The 18,295-nt window shown below is 38.6% G+C and overlaps 1 protein-coding gene across 1 annotated transcript in view; it reads left to right on the top strand.

Annotated features, from left to right (window-relative positions):
• TBK1 (TANK-binding kinase 1) overlaps positions 1–16,106 on the top strand; it is a 29,732-nt gene extending 13,626 nt beyond the window's left edge. The window contains exons 9-21 of the mRNA XM_014964246.1: positions 1,224–1,420; positions 2,677–2,735; positions 3,916–4,007; positions 4,442–4,543; positions 7,143–7,221; positions 8,086–8,207; positions 8,335–8,411; positions 8,767–8,806; positions 11,095–11,196; positions 11,284–11,380; positions 12,367–12,473; positions 12,811–12,882; positions 13,679–16,106. Coding sequence (XP_014819732.1) covers positions 1,224–1,420; positions 2,677–2,735; positions 3,916–4,007; positions 4,442–4,543; positions 7,143–7,221; positions 8,086–8,207; positions 8,335–8,411; positions 8,767–8,806; positions 11,095–11,196; positions 11,284–11,380; positions 12,367–12,473; positions 12,811–12,882; positions 13,679–13,730 — 1,198 coding nt within the window. The 3' untranslated portion in view covers positions 13,731–16,106. The remainder of the gene's footprint in view (positions 1–1,223; positions 1,421–2,676; positions 2,736–3,915; positions 4,008–4,441; positions 4,544–7,142; positions 7,222–8,085; positions 8,208–8,334; positions 8,412–8,766; positions 8,807–11,094; positions 11,197–11,283; positions 11,381–12,366; positions 12,474–12,810; positions 12,883–13,678) is intronic.
• Positions 16,107–18,295: the final 2,189 nt, after the last annotated feature.

Below are 18,295 nucleotides of genomic sequence, written 5' to 3'. Positions count from 1 at the left end.
CAACTCATCCTGCATTTGTATATGTTACCTATTTACAAAGTAGTTTTCCAGAGACTATGTTCAACTCTTGCTTTTCTTACGGTGTACCCAAGAATACTAAATGTACACATCTGTCTGACGTGAAACTCTCACAGGGTTTCTGAAGTTGTAATTGGTACAATTTAGGATCCTGAGTTACATGGAGTTCAATTTATGGTCATCAAGTGCTGGAATTAAAAGCTGTAAAGTCTGGTTTACAATTTGGTACAAAAATAAGTGCCTTTTCTCTGACTTATTACAGATAATACAAAACATACATTATTCTCCAGTATGAGAACAGATAAAGTTATTTCATCAAATGTATAAATACAGTTCTGGCCTTTTCCAATTTTTCTATTCTGTAATTTGTATTTTGAGAGAGCCCAAGTACTGTTTTTTGCAGAGGAATGTTGCTTGCAGCTCAGATTGCTATTTGTACTTTATTTTTTAAAAAATTATTTTCTTGTTTATCTTTATGATTAATTGAATACTAGCTGTAGTATCAAGAAGTGACAGTGTACTAGCACTTCACAGGAGGTGAACTGTCCTTCCTGTTAGTGTGCTTAAGGTTTTTTTTCTTTCTTAGAGCTTTTGTTTGTTTGTTGATTTGTTAGTTTGGTTTTGGGTTGGTTTTTTTTGGCAGGGTGGGAAGGTTTGTTATAAATTCTTACACCTTGTATCCATTGATTGCTGGAAATAAAATACCAAATTGTCTTTGGTCGTCTTATCACTGCTGTTCTAGGAGATAATCTGGCTGTCAGTTTACAGGCTGAACTTAAGAGGTATGCTTTTTGACATGTAAAACACCAGACTTTTCTCTTGGAGAGACACATCCATCTTCTTTGAAGAAATGGGTATGCCTCAGGCAACTAAAGTATGCTTCCTTCCTCTCATCTGGTGTTGCCTGTTTTTGCTGACCTTCAGAATTCAGGCCAAAGCAAGTTTGTTTACACAGACATGCTTTGGTGGAAAATCAGGGGTAGAAACGGAAGTTTGATATTGTGCAGGAAATAGCATTTATTTTTGTAACAGAGCAACCTGAAGTCTTAGGCAGCGTGCTGCTTTTTGTTCTGCTTATAAGTGAAATGCGTTAAGAATAAAACTAGTTTTTAATTAATCAGAAGTGAAAGGAATTTTTATTTAATACAAAATCTGAATTGTTGAACTGAGTCTAATTACTACTGAATGTATTGCTTGTATTATAGAGCTGCTATATTTCATGAGTTGGTCTACAAACAGACAAAAATACCATCTCAGAATCAAGAACTACTGTATGAAGGTCGGCGTTTAATACTGGAGCCTGGCAGATTGGCACAGCACTTCCCCAGAACCACTGAGGAGAATCCTATCTTTGTAGTAAGCAGGGAGGCTGTGAACATTGTCGGATTAATCTATGAAGAAGGTATATGAAAGTAATTTCCCCTTTCTTATCCTTTGTAAATAGTTTGGGTTATTTAATTATTTTTAATATCTTTTATGTCTGAGACATAATTTTTGAAAATTTTCTCTGTTGATACCTGAAGTTCTAAGTATGTCATCCAATTTTCTTCAAAAGTGCTGAGTATCCAGCATATTTTTACAGAAACAGTAGCTGCTTGTAATGTTCCTAGTGATAATACTGTGAACCTGAGCGTTTGTATGTTAAGATGTAGTGATGCATATGGAATTCTGAAATTTTTTGAAGCATGACACTTTTAACAAGTAGAATGGAACATTATAGAACATGAATCAAAGCTTGTTCTTTTGTCCCATTACTCACTAAGTGGAAATTCAAGTTTTGCCTCCCTTTTTTTTTTTATTTGTCATGAATGTGGTTAGCCTTTCAGTTAACAGAGGAAGTTTTAACAACTTCTATTTGCTTAGAAGATAAGGTAATGCCATAACAGAAAAAAAAAGAATTTAAGTTTTTGCATTTCCATTTATCACTGAGAGGCGTATAGAGGGCCCTTTGCCAGAGCAAAATCTCTTTATAAGAGATGAGGTTGTGCCTCCACTTGAGACATCGGCATTGCTTTTGTCAGTGTGCCCTACATACCAACTGCTGGGGCCAGCTGGCACTCACACAGAGGTGCTGAAGAGTGTGGGTAGGTGAGCTGTTTGTGGAAGGATCAACAAGACCTTTATGTTGCATCAGAGCTTTCTGAAGGAGTCAATGAGCATGAGAACAAATGAGATTAAACTGATAGAGGCTACCCTAGGTTTTAAAAAACTATTTGGTGAAGTCCTGCCCTTAAGAGTCTCAATGAAAGTAAGCAGCCATGAGATAAGACGGAACAGTCTCCCATGCAGGCAAACACAGGGCTGAAGAATAAAAAGAAATGGTTGGCTTTCTCAATGGAGAGTGATCGCTGGTTGACACCTGCATGAAATCTATGCTGTGCAGTGTGTTCAAAAGTGACTGAAAAAGGAAGTGGAGGACAGTTTGCTGAAGACACCAAGTTACTTAAAGCATTTAAGACAAAGGTTGGTTTTGAAGGTGTGCATGAGGATCACACAATATTAAAAGGCTTGGCAGTAACAGATGAAACAGAGCAGATTAGATGAAAATCCATCTAGATACGCATAAAAACAGCATTCAGGGTGGGGAGGGGAAACGGTCTGAACTTTTGAGTCTCTTGCAAAAAATGAGAAAATGCAGATGTTTCTTTTATGTTTCAGTTTTACTTCCTAAAGTACATCAACGTTACGATTTGGATGGGGATGCCAGTATGGCTAAAGTGAGTAATGATGAGTTTAATTTATATACCTGTCTCAGATAATGATAGTGAAAAGAAAGCTACTTGATTTTCAGATGAATAATGTTAATGAAAGTATTTTTAATATGCTAATGAGGATGCTGATATACAGAAATGCATTTGTTCACGAGGGCTCTGAAAGTATATTAAAGCCATGCTTTGTATGCAAAATATGTTTGTATATTTTTTTAAAAAAAGAACAAACCCCAAGAACAAGCCTCTAAAGTCCAAGTGCTTTGTTACTGCATAATTCAGTGATGGGGGGAAAAGGAGCCTGCCACTTTAGAGTTAGCTAAAAGATTTGTACCATTCCCTATGATGGTGCAAAACTTAATGTAAGAAAAATAATTGTCATCTTTCTCTCAATAGGGAGGAGTCTGTAGGACTCTGCAGGAGAGTGGAATTTTGTTTTGCCTCTCTTGCAAGTTTTCAGAATCTGTGGGAAACCAGTAGAGGATGTTTCATTCGTTTGGTCATTTATGTAAAACTACTGGCTGTAGCATTGCCATGCTTTGACTTTGTGACCACCATTTATATTGTGCCTATAAAATACTGGCTGCTGAGAAGCCTTGCATTCAGGCCTGGTAGTCCTGAAAGCGTATGTATCTTTGAATACCAGAAGTCTTTAGAATTAATAAACAGGAAGTCAGCAGTTGATAGCAATTATTTAAAAAGTTGTAAAGTATAATTTCTGAAACAGTTCACAGTTCTAAATAATGCAGCAAATTTATACGTGGAGTTAAGTGAATGAAGAGAGTCCCTATTCTTAGAATATAAGAATGTGTCATTTTTTTACAAGTTTCTTTTAATGTATGTGTTTAATTCCTAAACTACTGAAGAGATGTACTTGTGACTTTCCAGAAATTAAAGTAAATCCTGAGAGTAAGTGGTATTATTTTTGTTTATAAGAGACTTATTTTCATCCCTAACAGATATTTCAGCGTAACTAGAAAAACTCACTCCCCATGTTTAGCTCTGCCTCCACAATGAGTGTTTGGTTATCTCCTGACTAAAGTTTGGGCAAAGTTACGCATTTTAAACTACCATCTTCATGTTGCTCTTTCTTTTATTAATCTGTGGTGCTTTGTTGTGATTAATTGACTTGAAACAATTGTTAAGGGAATGGCAGATGAGTACTAATGGTGTCTGTTTTTCCCACCAGGCAGTAACAGGTATCGTAAATTATGCCTGCAGAGTTGCCAGTTCTTTGCTACTTTACCAGGAGCTGATGAGAAAAGGAATACGATGGCTAATGTAAGTAATTGAATTTCTTTGCACATTTATTGGGGTTTTTTTTAATTGAGATATGCCTTGATTATCAATACACAATTCTGTCATCTCCCAGTATCTCGGGAGGTTTTCTTTAATCCTCATATATGACTAGGCTTTTTGCATTTTTTCCTTCTTTCTGTCATAAGGAAACAAAAATAATTTTTTTTGACAATTAGACTTAGGTATTTGTAATTTCACTTTCTTCTGTGGATGATTTCAGTCTAACCTGTCTTAACCTGCAGGTACAATTGAGCAGCTTGCACAAGATAGTATAAGCCTCCTATAAACCTAATGCATCTCTAACTGAATGCAGTTCTTACTAGCAGTTATTGCTGTAGGTCTAGTGTTGTATTACCGATTGCTGGTAAGATGGCAGGTGAATACTTTTGCTATAGACGAGTGTTTCACTTTTTTAGTGAAATCATCAAGGATGATTACAACGAAATGGCTCATAAAAAGACAGAGGTTGCCATCAGACTGGATTTCTGCAGCAGAAACATTGAGAAAGCTGAGAAAATGTGAGTAGAAGCACTATACTGAATGCATTGATTTTTCATTATAATTTTTAATGACAGCAGTATTTTAAGTTATGTTTATTTACAGGGGTTTTGCATATGAAAGTTAAATTTAAATGTGCATGGATTTGCTGATGGCACTGACTTAAGCAGATTTAGTAACATGATTTACTCAAATTAGAGCATTAATTTTGCCTAACCGAGTGGGAACAAGTAATTACTATTGAGTAGTAATTGTATGTGTTCTTTTACTTCTTTCTTCCTGGCTCGGCTCATTTGCTGTTGTTGACTTTAGAAGCTATAGTAAAGCCTGGACAAAGAATGGAGTAGCTTTCCTTTCATTAGTGATTTAGTGCTTTTGTCACTGAGTTTGCTAGTGTGTGTTTACTGAAAATGACTTTAAATACTGCCCCTTTCACAGCTTTAAGACCATAGCATTTTCTGCATGGAAAGAATTTTAATGTTGAAATACAACATACAGCAACTGAAAAAAAAAACAAAAAACCAACACAAAACCAAACCAAAACCCAAAAAACAACCCAAAACCAAACCAACCAAAACCCAAATTCAAATGGCAGAGGTCTGTGTCACAGAATCTCACTGTTGCCCCTATGGACCGATTTAGATCTATGTAGTACATAGTTGGGTTGGTTTTTTTTTTTACAGTGCTTTCTTTAAAACTGACAAAATTTATAGTAAGGAGCAACTAAAGAATGGTAATTTTTTAGCCTAGGAGTCTTCCAGTTTTCAAAGACTGCAGAAGACACTTATTTCTCTTGTCTTCCATTCCAAGGAAGCAAATGTTTTCCTCGTCAATGTCAGACTCTTCTGCTCTACCTCTTTCAGTCAAGTGCTGCCTCTAGGAGATCAATTGCACCAACTGAATTCTCGATCCCAATCTTTGTTTCATCTCCAAGTCCCACGCAGTCTCCAATTCTCAGTTGCATTCCTTTCTACTTTTAAAGTGTCCTTGCAGTGTTTTGTTCAGTCTTTTCACAGACTAGCATTAGCTCCGTCTTTAAGGTGTGTTATCCTTACGCAGTCTGATACAATCTTTAAACCCTGGCTCTTCATAAGATTGTCCTGTGGGTGGTTGTTTTTCTGTTCGGTTCAACCTACTGCCAGTCTCCCACAAATGCTGTCTTGGTCATAGCGTTCTCTAAACTTGCTTCCAGGCTTCTCTGAAAATGTAGATGCTCACAAGATGATTAATGCACACGTGTAGAGCCATTGGGTTTGCAGAGTATACTTAAGAATAGACTTAAACCATGTTGGAGCTGCTCTGCATATGCAAATTTAACAGCTTTTATGTAGTAATTATGGACAGCCATGGATTTTTCAGAGTTGCTGTGTGCATGCCAAACATGTACAAACTGATGCACCTGGGCTTTAAGGTACTTGCTTTAAAAAAAAAAAAAACCAAAACACAGTGGTGGAACTAGTAAAGTTGGTAACTAGCAAGATAACCAGCTACCTGTGTAGCCGAGTTACAGATGATGAAGGCTGTAATCCAAACTTTCCTTCAAGCCAGTGTACACTACTTGACAGGACTGGTTCTTGTTCACTCTGCATTTGATTCAGATAGCTTCTTCCTGCATTCTGCCAGGTGCCCACAGAAGGAAGTGACTTAGAGCTCAGAAGAAACTGCAGTAGGTTCACCAGTATTTCAGAGCAGCAATTTGAACACAAATTATGTTCACTTGTGAACTGGAGTAGTTCTTATGTGAACAAAAGTTTTCTGTGTTTGCACATGGTCTTTCAGCCTCTTAGGAAGGGGCAGGATTTTCAGTTTATTTGACTTCAAGAAGGCTTTTGTGGAGTTAGCAAAGGACGTGTCCTCTTGTTTGTTCTCCCTTTTCAAGGCTGTGCTTCAAAGCATGACAATGCAAAGCTCTTATTTGAAAAGGTAAACAAAATATTGAACTTGGGCAAAGTATGTGGGCTTTTTTGAAAGCAGCTGAGCTGGTTTTGATGTTGTTTTAAAAAATAAAATGTGCTGAGACTCAACAGGAAGAATATCATCCTGAATGATTTATTTGGCACTTGATCATGCATGTATCAATAGTAGAAAGTATCAATATGAATAGATGGTGCTACTAACACAGCCTTTAACAACTCAAAGAACCCAAGGTTTTTGTAACTCATCCTTTCCAATAAGTTTCCACGGAAGAGCATTTTGATGCACTGGAGTATTAGCTTGTTGTGTGTCTTTGACTACTTTCAGTAGCTTTAGTTTGGTAACCTTTTGAAGGTAACCTCTTTTGTTGAGAGAAAATAGTTTTCCACTGCCCATCAAGTACAAATAAGAAGAACAGAATAAAGAAGTCAGGAATGGAAGTTTTAAACTACTTAGCAGTTCAAATGTAGGGAAAAAAAAAATATTCATAGCTAAATGTTTCCATTGTTAATGGCCACTTAAGGTTGCTCATGTTTCATGGTTGATGGTTGTTCCTTGACAGACACTGTATTTCATATAAAGAAAAGTAGTTAGTATTGATCTCTAGAGTCAAGGAATATTTTGAGTATATTCACTGCTTTTTTATTTTCTTTTCTAACTATGCTCTTTTATTTTCTTTTCTGAACGTGCTTTTCTTGTGGTCAGATATGAGAATTTGATGCAGATCAACTTGGAAGCATCTGAAGTGGATGAAATTTCAGAGATACACACAAAACTGTTGCGTGTAAGTATCTTACAAAGTCTGTGTCATTCTCAAAATGGTGTTTCTAAAGAAATAGCCAAACGCGCAGTAACACAGGTTTTTCTTTGAATAACAGCTCTGAATTTTCAAAGTCATTTCTAGATGGCCAAAGATTGTTAAAATACCTATACTGAGATGTGGATATCGTACTGAAAATAGAGTAAATCTTTTTATTAGCCCACTGTAGTGAAAATAATAAGAAGTTCCTGAAAACACTGTCTCGTTTTCAAATGTACTTGAGTAAAAAGTTATGACCATAACATATATTTTACTTTGAAGGGTTTTTTTCCTTTCCTTAAAGAATTTTAAACTACTTTGTTTGCTTTCTAAAACAATACATACACAAACACACTTCAGAGTGATCTGCTTTGAAATTTGCATCATGTTTCCAGACAAGTAAGGAAAAATTGAAAATAACTTTACATGCTGGTGTCCTTCAGCTCTCCATTCTAAAAGCAGAAGGTGGTTAGTACATTTTTGTTTTGAAGGTTGTATGAACCAGTGGAGAAAGAAAGATATAAATTACGTGGATAGTCATTACATGAATTCTTAGCAAACCTAAAGAACAAGTGTAGCAGTAAGTAGGGAATATATGAAAGGTAGGAACTTATCGTTGAAAGTAAATAAATATTAACTAACAGAAATGCGAGCATCAAAGATGATTCTTTCTTCAATAATACCATGTTTTATCTGCTTTTAGCGAAGCCTAGGCAGATAATTGGGCATGTTTCTTTAACGAAGTGAAACAAATGGGTCTATAGTATTAACATGTTCAGTCTGCTTTCAGCTTCAAGTAATTTTTTACCTTAGCCAGTGGTAAGATTGAACTTTCTTGTTCTTACGTAGCTCTCCAGCTCTCAGGGCTCAATAGAAACTAGTCTTCAAGATATCAAAAACAAACTTTCTCCTGGTGGTTTACTGGCTGACACCTGGGCAAATCAGGAAGGCATGCATCCAAAAGACAGAAAGTGAGTAACTATATTAATTGTTTTAGTATGTATTGAGTTCTACATTGAGTTGTAGTTCTTAAAACTCATTAGTAGGTTCTTAAATTTATATATAAAATATCTCATTTTCTTCCTTTCCTCACTCTAGTCCAGAAAGGCTGCAGGCACTGCTATGTTCCATCACAGATATTTATTATCAGTTCAAAAAAGACAAAGCAGAACGAAGTAAGTAACTTGTTTGATTCTCTTTTAACATAAAGTGTAATGGAAAGGACAGGTCAGTCCTTGTTCCACTGTATTTGTGGTAGGAATGGAGGATAGTCAGCAACAGTGAATATATCTCTAGGTCTTTCTTAGTGAGGTACTGTCTTAAAGCCCATATGAATGAAACACTGCTATTAATCTTATAAATTTGAATTGCAAGACTGAAGAGGAGAAAAAAAAAAAAGTAAATGACCACTTTTACCTATCAGGGTAGGAGTAGGAAACCATAAAGGAAATGGGTGAATTTAGTGGAGTTTTACATAAATACAAGTAACAGAATTAAACTGGTAATATCTGTCATCTGCTCTGATCCTAGGGCTTCCTTATAATGAAGAACAAATTCACAAGTTTGACAAGTAAGTTTTGAAGTTACCTTTGGGAAATACTATGACTGCTTTCAGGTCCTTCAGCTGCTCTTGCCAATAACCTCTTCTGTTGATTTTTATTTTAAATTATAACCTCTGTAGGATTGCTTTTAAAAAAACATCCTTTAAATATCTTAAATACGTAGGGATGTCAGCATGTAATAATGAGGTGCTTTCTGGCAGTGGAGTTCCTTCACTGATAGATCTTCTAAATGTAGATGTGAAATACCTGTTCATTATCTGAGCATAACTCTTCTACAAGAAGAACATTTTTTTTCCTTTTTGCTTTTTTAGGGAGGAAAAAGCCCTCAGGAAGAGTAAAGAGGCTTTGTAACTAAGGTGGAGATAATTTTCTACAGGTGAATAAAATATGGGTTAGCTGAATGAAATTCTAGAGTGACATAATCTTCCAGGAAATATGGCATGCAAAATAAATTTTGATGCAGTTCCTCATGCCTGTTTAAAATTGTTACTTAAGAGAGGTGGCCGCATTAGGAGTCTGTATGTAACCTGGGTGTCTAGAACTCCCATTAGGCTCCACTGACCAACTCCTGAGCAGCATAAACAGCTGCTCTGCTCACGCTGCAGTACCCATATCAGGATCCATTCACTTCCTCATACACAGGTGCCCAATGCTATTCAAGTTGCCCTGAGGTATCTGAGACTGGGAGGTAGGACACAAGACAAACGGGAGACCTACACCTTTCTGGACAGACAGTTGGAAGCAGATCAGGATATCCTTGCACCTGCTCAGTGATGCTAGATGCTTATGTTTAATTAATTAAGTTATTCTCCTAGTGGCTGGTCAGTTGGGTGGTTCCCTAGACTTTGCTGAGTGCTGTATGAACTTACACCCTGCTTCTGTAACATTCTAAAAATTCTTGCTGTTGCTACCACCAGTGTGGCTTCACTGACCATTATATATGGAAAGCTAACGTACAGAAGGCACCGGTATTCTCACAACCATGCCACTTCATTTTCCCATCGTGAAAGCTAATTGGGGTAACTGCCAAGTGGAGGGGAGGTTGCCTTAGGATAAAGGAAACCTGTGAGACAGATCTTGATACACTGAAAGAGGCTTGGACACATCTTTGCCCTGCAACAGCAAGGGCCTGAATTTAATCTAAGAGATAATGTGAGCAATAATTTCCAGTCATGTGTTCTTAAGGATATGGACAGAAAACAGGCGAACATTGGGACACAATCCATAGCTCATTTTAAAACTACACTCCCTCAGGCAGATTAAAGAAATTTTAGGGCTTTTTCTACTACTCAGACTGTGTCCTTGCATTAATATGTGAATAATTTTAAATAAATAGGCTTCGTTTTCATGGTTTAGAATACTGGTATATTTTCTACCACAAGTGTCTCCATGGGATTGTTCCAGTATCTTTGAGGTCCTAACTACATTTTATTTTCCTTCACTCACCCCAGAGAGAAAAGGCAGTGTTTTTTGTTAAGAACTGTGTGCCATTAGCAACGGAGCTGGCCTTTATAATATTTACCACTAGATAGACAAAGGAGCAGCGCTCAATTTGGATTTTTTTTCTGGTTGAATGATAGCTGTGTGTGCCTGATGACAATCCAACTCCACTCTAGCCAGAATTTGATGAACCAATAGCTGTCATGCAAGACTTAAAGGAATACCAGAAGCAGGTGTCAGACTGTAGTGTTCCAGTATTTTGTCCCTTAATTTTACTCTACTGGTGCAATGCATAGCATGGTAAGGCAGTTACACTGGGATTGTTGCCTGCAACATTAACCAGCATAGGGTTTTGTTTTGCTTTCCTGGCCTTATCTGCTTGCTTTTTTCTTGTGTCATAAATTGAGGCTGACACACAAATCCTGGTTTTTTTCTTGCATGCATATTACTCAACACAAAGGATTGTTCATATGTGCTGGAAGTTCCAAGTATCGTGCTGAAGGCAAATTAGAACTAATAAGGATTTCTGTCCTTTCCATTAGAACCCCTTTTCTTTAAATATACCTGCTTGGATAAATACTGACTTGTAGAAGACTTTTGACTATTTGTTCATATACAAATAATTGCAACTAAATGCTTCAAATAATTTTTTTTCCTCCCTGCTAGGGAATGTTTTTGAAACGTAAACTGTCAGTTCATGCAGTGTGTTGAATTCTTATACATTACAACAGCATGAATAAAGACGGCTAAAGGGATTTTAAGTCCATATACCTCTTTTCCAAGTTTCGGAAAGTAAGTTAGAGGAATGGAGTTTTGAAAGCAGTGTAACACTGTTCCTGTTGTTTCTGTGTTGCAGGCAGAAGCTGTATTTGCATGCTACAAAAGCCATAGCGCTGTTCAAAGATGAATGTGTCAGCAAGTACGATAGATTTTTGGACAAGGCCGAGGACTGGACAAGGCAAGCTATTGATTTCTTCAATATTTGGTAACATCCACTGCACCACTTTTATAAAGAAAGCTCTTAAAACTTTTTTTTTTCTTTTAGGAAAATGCTTCACACGAGGAAGCAGTTACTGGCTCTCACCAACCAGTGTTTTGATATTGAAGAAGAGGTATCCAAATACCAGGATTATATAAATGAGGTAGAATGCTTCAAAATTATGTAAAGTGTTTGCATAGATAAAAGACTATTCACTGTTATTTAATGTCAATAGTGTTGTTTATAGTGAATCTTACATTAATGCAGTCGTATTAAAATATAGGGCTGCATGGATACAATATTTGATCTGTAGTAGCTTTATTGCTGATGTTGGAGTGGCCTAGGAAGTGGTGTGATTTTTTTGAATTCTGACTCAATTTTGGAGTTGGGGGGGGGGGGGGGGGGGTGTTTGTTTTTGATGTTTTGGTAGGATTTGGGGTTTGGGTGAGGGTTTTTTTGATAGCGTTAGCATTCCCAAAAAACAGTCTGTGCAAATGGGTGTGGGTTCATTGAGAAGGGTTCCGTGTAACTGTTGCCATAATGTTGTCTGGGCACCTGGGGACTACCTCACTACTCTTCTGAAGCATAAAAACATTACTCTCGTGTTCAAGATTAGGGGACCCATGCTTAAGGATATGTGCTAAACTAATGCTGCTGGTGACATGGAAGAAAATGTTTTGTTAAAAACAGCATGCACACTTATCAGAATTACCTCAAAATCGAGAGAATTTTCATGAGTAAAATTATTATTATTGTAAAGAACATGTAAATGAAAGAAAAGCACCTAGAAAGCAGCATTTGCTTGGATTTTAGTAGCACTACCAGAGTCAGTTATTGATTAGGATTCTGTTGCCTTAGCATATCAACAAACATAACAAATAGATAATTCTTTCTTTTGAGAGTTTATTATGAAAGCATAAGACAGTTAAGACAGTTAAGAAGATGGAACAAAACAGGAAACTATAGGTCATGAGAACACAAAACTTGCCATAATGATCTCAACTTGGGGAATATCAGCCCCATTACTACTGTAACGATTTTATGAGGCATCATAGCAATGGAGAATGTAAAGCAGGATTTTAAAGGTGGACATCAAAATACATATGAGAATTTATACTGTAACTTACATTTCCTTTTTATCTTTTACAGTTACAAGATGCTTTGCCACAGAAAATGTTTGCAGCTTCCAGTGGGGTGAAACATACAATGAACACAGTTTATCCAAGCTCAAACACATTAGTGGAAATGACTCTTGGGTGAGAATTCCTTAACTGGATTGATGTAACATTCTAAACCTGTTACAGAGGTGAATTGAAAAAAAAAAAAAAAGTTGACTCGGGGATTGCTGTATTAAGATCAAGAATTTTATATTGCAGAAAAAACTTTATATTGCTAAAGTGGTGGTACAGACTTGAAAGCGAGTAGGGGGCAACACTAATATATCATCTGTCACTTTTATTAAATAACCAACCTGTTATCTGTCCCTTGTTTTGTATGTAATGTCAAGTTGCTGAAAGCTGCATGATGGTGAGTGATCATAGCAGATAACTGTCCCCATAAAAATTACCTTTCCTTCACATCTTGTTACTGCAGTATGAAGAAACTAAAGGAGGAAATGGAAGGGGTTGTTAAGGAGCTGGCTGAGAACAATCACATTTTGGAAAGGCAAGTAATTGTTTTCCCTTTTTGGACTGATACTAGGAACAGGCTTGATTTGGTACATTTTGTAGATCCAGAACTTAAACTAAGGGATAATTCTATAATCTCATTAACTCTAATTATATTTTGAACTGTTAATCTGAGGTGTAATGAAAAAAAGTGTATTCAAGACCTAAAACATTACTATAAAATTATTCTGACACAGCAGTTGTGGCATTTTTGCTTCATGTTTAGCTAATAAAAATATCTGTTGCACAGACAGATTAATTCTGAATTTAATCACAGTACTGTTGCAGCAATCCAGTGGTCCAGTCTTTTAACTCCTCGCATTTAGATGTAATTTTTAACGTCTCTGGAATTACACCAGTCTGAATGAATGATTTTGTAGTTTTCAGATTGCTTAAATAAAACAAAGAGAAAGAGGCCAACATATTTCTTACAAACCTGAGAGGATATTGTCGTTGTCACATACAGACTGACTTTGTTTTTTTTACAATTATGTTGATGATAAAATATATAAAAATAATAATCTCCTGAAAGCTTCAGGGTAAATTACTGGTAGAGCTGAGTTTAGCTTCAAGCTGAATAGGTTTTGTTATGTTCCCCACCCCCAGTCCCATACTTGGAGCATAGTAACCTTTCTTCTGTCTACTTTTCACGTACAGAAATTAGATACAAATGCCTGTGTTGGCATGTGGTAAGGGAAAGGAAAAACCCATGAATAAATTATAATTGATAATTATAATTGATTGATTCTGTAATCTAGTCAATCACCTAAGAATACACCGTTGTTTTGTTTTAGATTTGGTGCTTTGACTGTGGATGGTGGCCTGCGGAATGTGGACTGTATCTAGCTTTCAAAGGAGCTGAAGAGGACTTGTAAATTTTTTCGAAGGGAAAAAAATACTGTTGGGACATTTAAAGGCAGATAATAAATCTGCATCCAGAGGGGTTTTTTTTCCCCTCTACAACTGTAGTATTGAAAAATGTAAATATGTATAATATGTAAATAGAAAAGAAATATATATCTTTTTTTTGGTCAATGTTAGGATAGCATTACTCCTCGCAGGGAATTTAGCCCCTTGGAAGGATCTCTGATGAAGTCCTAAAGGCAAGTGTGGTGTTGATGAAATTGACATTTGTTTGCTTTGAATATCGCCCTTTTTTCAGAATGCAATTTAGGCTTTATTGCAAGAGGACTTGCAGGACTCTAAACATTATGAATGGTCTTTAAAGGGTGTTTTGAGTTTCCTTTAACCACCGCTGTTATTTTGGAGTGTAGCTGAATGACTCTGATCATCACAGAACATGTTTTAAATGACATCTTTTTAAATAAGTGTGAATAGGGACTAAAAGCCACAGATAGGACAGAGTGGAAACACATTTCTCTATCCTTCACAACCAAACTGTTGGTTCACTTCTACCTGAGAAAACAAATTCACAAAATTTTGTGAAGTTCCTTTCCACATTTGGTGCCATGTTGTCTGTAATCATTTGACTGCTCTGTATATAGAAGTTTTGCACTCCGGGTTGTCAGACTGAATTTAAACCCTCCTTTTTTAGAGAACAGCATTTTCAGAATATCCCTGAAATCTTGTTGCTCACCAGAAGAGAAGCGGGTTCTTAAAACAAAATAGCTTTTTCAGAATGTTGTTTGCAGACTTAATTTTTAAAAAAGGTTAAAAAACCTATTAGGAGAATTTGCGGGTGGAAAATTTAATAAGACCATGTATTTATTTTCCAGTATCAGTAGTTACTACTTTCAGTACTATGTGATTGGGTTGTTTTGGAGCAGACTGTTTCATTCTGCTTCTCCACATGTCAGAAAGGAGAAAGAGAAGAGGAAAACAAACAAACAAACACTCAGAAAATATCCCTTACTTTGTTTGGATGCTACATACAGGTGTGCTTGGTTGTTTCAGACAAAGAGCACGCAAATATTGCAGGTTTCTATGTGGAAACCTGGCCGTGGGTGTCTGGTGGTGTCCAGCAGCACTTCTGGTTGCTGTATTACAGCCATAAGCAGAGCTGCACCAACTATGTACAGAATTTTCCATAAATAATGGTGAAACATTTAGGTGTAGACTAAACAGCGATAATCTGGGATAGCACTTCATAGTTCTGTGGTGCTTATTCCCTGCTTATCTATCCAGGTCAGAATACAAAACATTCTCATTGCATTTATTTTTTTTTTTAATATTTGAATAGAAACTTAGGGAATTTATAGTCGATTCTTTCATTGTTAAAAGAGGAGGAAATTCACTGCCTTGATGTCTGAGACCTGCTTTCCAGTGTCTTGGTGAGAATCAAATATTAAAAGGGAATTCAGATATTTTTATACCCATGTGATCGTCTTTCTTTGCAAGCTTTGTCCCCCAGAAAATCTAGCTATGCAAAAGGAGTGCAACAGTTTGCTACATGTTTTTCCTTGGTTGGCCGTGGCATTCTCAACCGTTTGTTTTAAAATACTGGAATCATGTCTAACTGGAATGTTTTAATGCCTGCTGTTCGTTCACGTCCGCAGTCTCACCGAGTGTCAGTGAAATACACGCGCAAGTGTTAAAAGAATTGGGCTTTCAAACTCTGCAAAAATCATAATTTTTTCCCCAATATTATGTCTGTAACACTTTGTTGTTTCAAAGGTTCTTAATTTTGAAAGGAATCAAGCGTTGGTTGAAATAGATAATTTTCAACTTCTTTATACTGAAGCAGTCTGAAAAAGTTAATTGGAGTAACAATATAGTATGTACATTGAAGTATGCGTGGCATTCTTTTACATGCTTGAAAATATTAGATTTTATGTTTAGTTAAACATTGCTGGTTTTAGTGTTGCTAAATACATCAGTAATCTTAATCTTGTTAAAATTTCTTTATCTAAAGCAGTTTTAACTGAGCAGTAGCTAAGGAACTTGAAGTAATCAGTTCATACTTTACTGATTACGTTCTTCTGAAGCAAATATCTTTTTCATGCCAAAGCCTACTGTCTAGAACCATCAGTTTTTGGCTCAAACTAAGTGTCCTGATACTGTCAGTCATACTACCGATGTGCCAAAAGAAGTAATAGAAAGTAATATATGATTCTTCCTCCCGAAGCTGCTTTACTGGTTCTGGGGGGTTTAGCTTGGTATATTAATTATCTGTTACTTGAACAAGCCTGTCTTCGTATGAATTGTGACACTGCATGAGTGAATGACTTACCGACATAAATACATCATCAGCCACTGATTGTACAGTGTCTGCTTCTGTCTCCTTCCATCATTTCACTTCTGCTCATTTCAGTATTACCTTACCATTTCTATTGCCCCGTAAGTATGACAAAAAGCCTTCGAACCTGAAGTAGCAAATTGCAGCTTAGTTTGCATTACCCAGCTCTCAGGAAAAATGTGTCCTGCACAGCAGGACAGGCTTTTTTTTTTTTTTTTTTAAAAAAAAAAAAGCTCGAAGCCTGAAAGAAGGGAGATTTGGAATAAACTGCAGTCATATGAACTTGTTTGGGTAAAATTAAACACGGAATTATTACTAAGTAGTTGCACGGCCTGCTGTTCCTGTGAAATCCCACAGTTGGTGGGGCTGGCCACGTTTGGTTACCTGACCTGGCAATGGCTTCTAGCTGGGGACCTGGGAAATCGATGGGATGGATGCCCACCAGGCTTCATGCAGAGGAAAGCTCGCTTTACACCCGACTGGCCCGATGACAAGCACTTTTAAACTGGCTTGGCCATAAAAGTTAAAAAAGACACTGCTTGCCCAAAGATAAGGGAGAAATAAAGAATGTCGAGGGTGTGGGAAGCTCACCCTGGGGAAAAAGTGGGAGTTGGCTGCCTGCAAGAAGATTGGAGGAAGGGGGACCAAAAGTCTTTGGTCATCTCAAGGCAGTTCCAGAAGATCAGTGTTCACCACCACCTCTGTGGTGAAAGGTTTACAGATTATGAATATAAACTGTAGAGCAAGAAACAGAGAAATACGGAATATGAATTTGGAAAAATCTTTCTCAGAGTAAAGAGAGTCAAGTGCCGGAACAGATTGTTCTGGGAACTGAGAAATATTGATTACAGAGGGATTTTAGGAACTGGTTATCTCTTTTATCTCTTTGGAGCTCTTCTGGGTGATCATGCAGCATTGCCAGAACTTTTCTGTGCTCTAAATAGGTTTTTTTCGTTATTTGTTCCATTGATGATAAAAAAAAATCCCATAGGGGGAGTGTGCCTCAGGGGAATTAGCTATTTTGACGCTGGCACCAGCTCACCCAGCAGTGGTCGTGCTCGTAGATGTCCACTTGGACATTTTTGGGAGAACTTCGCTTCCTGACAAAAACTGAGGGCAGCAGGCAGAGCTGCTGCCGAGCTGGGAGCAGGTGTCCAAGGTTGTGTTCTGCTCCTGAAAACTTCCACAAGCGTTGAAGTCCGTGACCCACCAGGTTTCCCCAGCCTTCGGAAGCTGAAGAAGTGCACCGCCAGCTCCTGCCAGCTCCCAGCCTGAGGGCTGCGTCAGCGTCCTGGGGTCCACGCGTGCCGTGGGATGTGGGGTTCCTCAGCGATTGCGGAGCCGGGGGGGAGCGAGCGCGTCGGGCCGAGCAGCCCCGCGCCGTGCTGGGGACAGCCCGGGGGGGCACCTGGAGCTCGTCTGCTCACTCATGGGGAGAGAAGATGACGCTGGCACCATCGTGACGCCGGCGGGAGCCCTACAGCGGATTTAGATTTAAGCCAACAGGAGCAGTTTGCAATCTGTAACGAAATCAGGTGAAAAGACCTCACTTTTTTTTTTTTTTTTTTAAAATTCTTCTTGCACTTTCCTTCCTCGCAGCGCTCTGCGCGAATGTGCAGCTGAATCCTTCATTGATCCCGCTTCTCCACGCCTTGAAAATGCCCCCGCTTTTACACCGCTTAAACCCCGTGCAAGGCAGCGTTAAAACAAGCCGCCGTTTCGCACCCCCGGGAGGCGCGACAGTCGCAAGTCCCGGCGAGTCCCCTGCAGGCTGATAGACCCGGGCCCTCCCTTGTGCCCCCCTCGTTCCCGCAGGGGATGCGGGGCTCAGGGAGCGGTCGGCGGGGCCGGGGCGGCGGCGGAGCTCCCGGCTCCCGCTGTCCGGGGAGGCGGCGGCTTCCCCAGACGCACCCCTGGAAACTTCAGCTTGGGAAAACATCTTCTGTTTGTCACGCACGCCACCAGAGAATGCCCTGAAAACGGCCGGGGGAAAGTGCTGCTCCACAGCCCCTCGGGAGCGGGGCCGGAGCCGCCGCCTACGCTTCCCGCTCCGCTCCGCCGGGAGAGGACTCGGGAAGATGCGGCGGCCGCGCTGAGCCCGGCCCGGCCCGGCCGACAGGTCGGGGGAGGACGCGGGCGCGGTGCGGTGCGGTGTGCCCCCCCCCTCTCTCCCCCGCCGTCCTCCCCCCCCTGCCGCCTCCCGCTCCCTCATGTG

Source organism: Calidris pugnax, unplaced genomic scaffold (genome assembly GCF_001431845.1).
Source record: "Calidris pugnax isolate Ruff unplaced genomic scaffold, ASM143184v1 scaffold44, whole genome shotgun sequence".
Classification (NCBI taxonomy): domain Eukaryota; kingdom Metazoa; phylum Chordata; class Aves; order Charadriiformes; family Scolopacidae; genus Calidris; species Calidris pugnax.
Note: the sequence above shows the minus strand (reverse complement) of the source record. Positions and strands in the feature narration are given on the sequence as shown.